This window comes from Stegastes partitus, unplaced genomic scaffold (assembly GCF_000690725.1).
Source record: "Stegastes partitus isolate 25-593 unplaced genomic scaffold, Stegastes_partitus-1.0.2 Scaffold1862, whole genome shotgun sequence".
NCBI lineage: Eukaryota > Metazoa > Chordata > Actinopteri > Pomacentridae > Stegastes > Stegastes partitus.
The window spans coordinates 117,743-124,710 of NW_007579593.1; the positions used below are offsets into that span (position 1 = coordinate 117,743).

The window sequence follows — 6,968 nt, forward strand, 5'->3', positions numbered from 1 at the left end:
TATATATATGGATGGATCCATATTTTCTACTAAAATGTAGTCTTCGGTTGACACACAAGAAAGACAACTTAATTGTAGATGATACAAGTTCTGTTAAAATATCATAAAGATGAATATCATAAATTCCTGATAAGAAATGTAAAATGAAACACAAATGAAACTTTTTGCAATCACATAAAAATGTGCTAAATACACCTCCAGTTAATCATGTTTTCTGTTCCTACAGATCACCACTGCAGTCAGCTGTGCTTTCCTGATTGCTAAAGTCATTTTATCAAAGGTAAGAGTAACATGGTTGCAACAGGAGACATTTGTACTTACTTTCTACATAAATATTCTAAAGGAAGTTGTGTTTCTGCTCTGAGATCTTATTCCTTCTTCACTGATGATTTTTGACTCTAATGATGCGTCTGGAGACACAAGCAGCTCAGAAATACAACCTTTTTTTAAGACACCTTTGTCATCTACTTATCTTCGTTTCATCCTTTTATTGTAAATGTGATCCTTCCGTTTTTTAACTCACTCCTTGGTAAAGAACTGTGCTGACTTTATTGTTAAGTATGAATTTTATTCACTCTCTATCGATGATTGGCACCATTTACGTGTCTCATAAATCTCATAGAATTTCTTTAGTTGTTGGAATTGATTTCGGATTGAGAATCAGCTGATTCTTCATCTATAGTAACTTTAGTATATTTAGTGAAGCAGAGTTTTACCTGGGCTGCAAGGTGCAGCTAGAAGGTCGCCGGTTCGCTTGAAGTCCATAGAGGAGGGTCCACATTTATCACTTTAAAAGACTTTTTCCATCATTTCTGAGCCTCAGAACTTCATCAGTACAGCAGATAGACACATGACATTTTAGGAGGAAAAACATATTTGAATTCTGGGAAAAACTGCAACCAGATCAGTTTTATGTCCATCCAGGTGTCCAGATTAATGTCTGTGATATAGAAGCCAACAAATCACGTTTGTGAATGTTGTTCACAAGTGAAGTGCTCCATCCAGCAGCATTATCATGGTTTTAATTCCTCGTGAATAGAATCTCAAATTTGAAATTGTGTTTGTCAAAATATTTCTAAATTACAAACTGATTTTTCCACATGTCTAGAAGATGATCCTGGTATCAAATCTAGGTGAAATTATACTTTCATTGTCTAGAACTTGTTCTGACCAACCACCATCACACATGCTGTATGAGTCTTGAAAGTTTGCCCAGAATGCACTTTTTAAAGTTTTCTCTGGTGAAATATTAGAAAACAGAAACACATCCAGGGTACCAATGACTGTTTCTATGAATCTGTGTTATAGACATTAGACTGCTGCAGTTTTACTGTTCAAACTATCATACATCCCATAATATTGATGCTAAGAACAGAACAGAAATCAGATTCAGTGTTCAGACTGTGACTCCTGGATGGATGTAAAACTGATCTGATTGCAGTTTTTACCAGAACTCAAATGTGATTTTCATTCTAAAATCTCATGTGTACTGTCTGCTGTACTGATGAAGTTCTGAGGCTCAGAAACGATGGAAAAAGTCCATTAAAGTGATAAATGTGGACCGTCCTCTATGGACTTCAAGGGTCTGAAACTCTGTAAATGTTCATAGTATGACGGTAGAACTTTGCTTCATTAAATAAAGTTACTGTAGATGAAGGACCAGCTGATTCTGAGGAGGTTTTTTATTAGATTTGGTTGATTTTATCTGAACTAGCCCTATTTGTTAACCTGCTTCAGATTGTTATATTTGTCAGTAACTGGTATTATTGTGTGCAGCTGCTGTCTCAGGGGGCCTTTGGGTACCTGCTACCCATCATCTCCTTCGTCTTGGCCTGGATAGAAACGTGGCTGCTCGACTTCAAGGTTCTGCCTCAGGAGGCCGAAGACGAAAACAGTGAGTTTCAGTCGCTTCTTTAACAACCAGCAAACATTAAATCAGCATCAGTGCTGCCAGAGTGATAGAGGACTTTATTCATCAACAAGTGCTGCAGCTGCACTTCACATTAATCAGAAAATTCACAAAATATATTTGTGAATATAAAGAAAAACTACTGTACTACATAAAAATAGTTACAATAAATAAGATACATTAAAACTCAGAAAGCAAATGAGCAAAATGTACTTGAAGTAGTCGTGATCATTCCATTGGTATTGGAATAATAAATGTAGTCAGTACTGCTCATGCAGTAGTAGAGGTAAACGTTTCTACACCACTGTGAGTACCATAAGACACTACTTGAAGTACTGTTTTCCTCAAAACTGCACTTCAGGAAGGTTTTCTTTATTTATTTATTTTTTTAAAAAACCGTATTTATTTAAGTGTGAATACAGTTACTTCTACCATGACACTGCAGTACTGCTAATCGATATGATCGACCTTCATTAGTCCCACAGTGGGGCAAGCAGCAGTGTTACAGCAGCCAACTTTACCACCAATAGCAGCTACTATAGTAGGATTAGCTCAGGTTGTAGTCGTCAGAGAAACACAGCAGCCACATTGGTAACTGTAGTACTGGTACTAGCATTAATAGTAACGAAACAACAGTTTGAGTAGTTATACTATAGCAACAGTATGAGAAGTCAGAGCCATGATACTTTACTGCATCTCTACTACTGCTGCTTTACTAATATCATTAATTAACTACAGGTTCTAAACTCTGTAGTAGTACTGTAATTACCACTCTACGTAGTGCTACAGTGTCATTGGTGATGTAAATGATTTAAAAATAATAATAATAAAAAATAAAAAATAATAAAATAAATAAAAAAATACTAATATAAATGTTTTCTTCTAAAGTTACTTTCCATTTATTTACTGTCATCGCTGTGATTTCTGCTGATGTTGTTACTCATGAAAAGGTATTTCTGCAGTATTTCTCTGCGGTTGCTGCTCTCTTCATGTGTCCTCGTCTCGCTGTTGCAGGATTTCAGTCCATCATGGACGCCACAGAGCGAGCTCCTCTCATCGGTCCCGGTCCGTTATCTGACGGACAGTTCTACTCTCCTCCAGAGTCTCTGGCAGGTAAAGCCTGGTTTTAGTGATGTCTGTTTCTCCCAACTTTCAATTTAGCTTTACACTCTTTTTCTTCTTCTTCTGGACCTCATCAGACCAAATCCAGATTTAAAACCTCTGCATACGGACTGGTCACATGTAGACTAGATTGTCTCACAGAGGCTAAAGACTCTTTAGAAGACAGTCTGTTGTTTGGGAAACCTTCATCATGTTTGTAAAAATGCAGAAAAGCAACATTTCTTTTTTCACACCTGGACTACTTTAAAGAAGGTACAGATTGAAAACCGATAAACTTCGACCTGTCAAATCTGGACGACATTGTCTCACTGAAGTCTCTTTATCAAATCAAATCAAATCAAATTTATTGTCATTTTGCTGTACATACAACAGCAATAAAAACAAGATGAGAGAGCGTTTCTTCAGGATCCAGAAACTAAAAGCAATTAAATAAAGAAGTGTTTACATGTCCGGATCAGCAGTTCAGCATTCTGACAGCTTGTGGAATGAAGCTGTTGAAGCTGTTGATCAGTCTGGAGGTTTTTCCTTCAGTGCTCTGGAAACGTTTGCCTGATGGCAGCAGATCAAACAGTTTATGGAGAGGGTGTGAGGAGTCCCTGGCAATGTTCAGTGTCCTGCTACCCTAGCAGCTCTGGAAAAGTTCAGTTAGCTGTCTGTCTGTCCGCCCGGAACAATGTCGTCCCCTCCAGCTGTATGTCCGTCTGGGATGTTGTCATGGAGCCATGTTTCTGTTAAAGCAAACACAAAGCAGTCCCTCCACTCTCTGCAGGTTTCTCCCAGCAAACGTTGCTCGTCCAGCTTGTTGTGGAGGGAGAGGACATTGGAGAGTAGGAGCGACAGTCCTGCTGGTCTGGATGGGTTAGCCTTTAGCCTAGCATGGATCCTGGCTCGCTTCCTCGTCCTTTGTTTATCTTCGTACCGTTTGCGCTTCCTTCTCTCTCGGGTAACTTCTGTCGTAGTCTCCGATCGGACTCCATGTCAGTGTATTATGTCCAAATCACAACCAACAGCCGCAATTTTAGCAACGTTCATTGCCCTGATGTTCGGCAAAGTCTCTTGGCTGTAAGTTTTGTGGAATGAACGTCTGAGATAGACAAAACACTCAAAGCTTTCCTTGTCTCCTCACAGGGCCGCTGTGTCCATGCAAGCTGCCATTTCTATGGAATTCATTTATAATTAATTTATAACAGTGTTCGATTTAAATAAGTGTAGTGGTTTAAATCTGGATCTTGTCTAATGTTGTCCAGCTGTAAAAAATAGCAATGAAATTCCCTTTTTTTTTTTTTGCATTTTTCCAAAGTAGATACGGTGTTTTAACGAGTCTTCAGATGATCTAGTCCAGATCTGACTCATCTTTATAGATCAGTCTTAGATGTGGACCTGGTCTGATGTGGTCCAGATGTAAAGAAAAAAAGATCAAAAATCTCACTGAGTTGCATTTTTATAGAATAATACTTCACAAAAAGTAAAAGTAGGTTTTAGACAGCATCAGAGCTTCACCTAAAATATCTAACATGAGCTGTGTGTTAAGTTCCTCTTAACTTTGCCCTTAACCGCGAATCAGAAGCTTATTTCAATATCTGCTGTTTCCTTTAAATCTTCAAATTAACATTTTGCTGTTTCATCTTCACTGGTTCTTCTCGTGTTCAGACTCTGACGAGGAGCTGGATGATAAACACGATCCAGTTAAAGGGCTCATTTAGCAGCGACTCACCAGGTAACAGAACACAGCAGCAGAATGTCCTACAGCACAAACCTGAACCTCACTGAACCTCATTTAACCTCATTTCACCTGTCTTTCTCTCCTCAGGATCCTGAAGAGTTTCTCCTGCTGCTGAGGGAAAATTCTGCCTTACTTGTTCTGCCATTTTAGTTTTTAGCCATCCCAAAGAAAGTCTTTGTCTGTTCATATCCACGAATGCAGCTCACGTTGTGGTATCCGCACGCACAGACCAGGAAGAGTTTCAGTGTCACAACTTCTGCTCATTTATAACTGAACTGGACCTTCAAAAAGAATTCATATTCATGGGTTTTTATACACAAAAAAAAGCACCTCGACTCCCAGGTGAGGGAGAAGACGTTGGTTGAGTAAAAGTAAATCAACACTTTTTAGATTTTTTGTGTGCAACCACAATTGTTGTTACTTTTTTTTTTTTTTACACAGTTTTTGACAAAGCGTTTGTTTATTTCTTCTCTAAGGTATTAACGTCTTATATTTCTATCATCATGTTTACTTTTTAATTTGTTGATGATTTTCACAAACTTGGATTTGACGTCACTGTAAAGGAAAGAAGCTCCACAGACTCCACTTAAAGAAGGGAAGGATTTTCCAGCCAGTACTGAGTTCATGGACCTGACTGTAGCAAACCAAGACACCAACAAACATATCTGACTACTTAGAAGTCTTATGAAGGCACTGCAGCAACTTGCATGGAACAATATTGTACCGATATTATAAAGGTTTAAGCAGTTCTGATTGCTTCGAAAGGTGGGTAGATTTGAACTTTAGAACAAAATGAGCCATAACTGTGCAGCCTTTCTGCACTGCATTAAAGAGAAGCTGCTGACGGGGAGAAGAAGGTGAATCTAAGTGTACATATCTTCTGCATGCCTTGCCAGCTCAGTGCTTTTGTTTTTATGGGAAGCTTGTCTGTATAACAGAATCATTAAAATGTGAAACCTCGTGTGGTTGTCCATTTTATCATTATTAAATATTTAATTTCAGGTCATTTGTACTTTATTGCAGCTCTTTTTATCACAAAATGTAAATTCTCCAAACACCAGCTGTATCTTATAATGTTGCTTTAATCAGGATATTTCTTTACAGTCTCGGAGTGCATGATTTATTTATTTAAAACGGCATCTTTTAGATTCAGACCAAATTACTTTACACAATTCTGGAAACCCNCTTGAAGTCCATAGAGGAGGGTCCACATTTATCACTTTAAAAGACTTTTTCCATCATTTCTGAGCCTCAGAACTTCATCAGTACAGCAGATAGACACATGACATTTTAGGAGGAAAAACATATTTGAATTCTGGGAAAAACTGCAACCAGATCAGTTTTATGTCCATCCAGGTGTCCAGATTAATGTCTGTGATATAGAAGCCAACAAATCACGTTTGTGAATGTTGTTCACAAGTGAAGTGCTCCATCCAGCAGCATTATCATGGTTTTAATTCCTCGTGAATAGAATCTCAAATTTGAAATTGTGTTTGTCAAAATATTTCTAAATTACAAACTGATTTTTCCACATGTCTAGAAGATGATCCTGGTATCAAATCTAGGTGAAATTATACTTTCATTGTCTAGAACTTGTTCTGACCAACCACCATCACACATGCTGTATGAGTCTTGAAAGTTTGCCCAGAATGCACTTTTTAAAGTTTTCTCTGGTGAAATATTAGAAAACAGAAACACATCCAGGGTACCAATGACTGTTTCTATGAATCTGTGTTATAGACATTAGACTGCTGCAGTTTTACTGTTCAAACTATCATACATCCCATAATATTGATGCTAAGAACAGAACAGAAATCAGATTCAGTGTTCAGACTGTGACTCCTGGATGGATGTAAAACTGATCTGATTGCAGTTTTTACCAGAACTCAAATGTGATTTTCATTCTAAAATCTCATGTGTACTGTCTGCTGTACTGATGAAGTTCTGAGGCTCAGAAACGATGGAAAAAGTCCATTAAAGTGATAAATGTGGACCGTCCTCTATGGACTTCAAGGGTCTGAAACTCTGTAAATGTTCATAGTATGACGGTAGAACTTTGCTTCATTAAATAAAGTTACTGTAGATGAAGGACCAGCTGATTCTGAGGAGGTTTTTTATTAGATTTGGTTGATTTTATCTGAACTAGTCCTATTTGTTAACCTGCTTCAGATTGTTATATTTGTCAGTAACTGGTATTATTGTGTGCAGCTGCTG

At 37.8% G+C, this 6,968-nt stretch overlaps 1 protein-coding gene across 1 annotated transcript in view; it reads left to right on the forward strand.

Moving 5' to 3' along the window:
* The window catches only part of stard3nl (STARD3 N-terminal like), a 26,074-nt gene extending 20,359 nt beyond the window's left edge, over positions 1-5,715 (forward strand). Inside the window, exons 5-9 of the mRNA XM_008302722.1 lie at positions 227-280; positions 1,777-1,894; positions 2,924-3,022; positions 4,682-4,748; positions 4,842-5,715. Coding sequence (XP_008300944.1) covers positions 227-280; positions 1,777-1,894; positions 2,924-3,022; positions 4,682-4,734 — 324 coding nt within the window. The 3' untranslated portion in view covers positions 4,735-4,748; positions 4,842-5,715. The remainder of the gene's footprint in view (positions 1-226; positions 281-1,776; positions 1,895-2,923; positions 3,023-4,681; positions 4,749-4,841) is intronic.
* Positions 5,716-6,968: the final 1,253 nt, after the last annotated feature.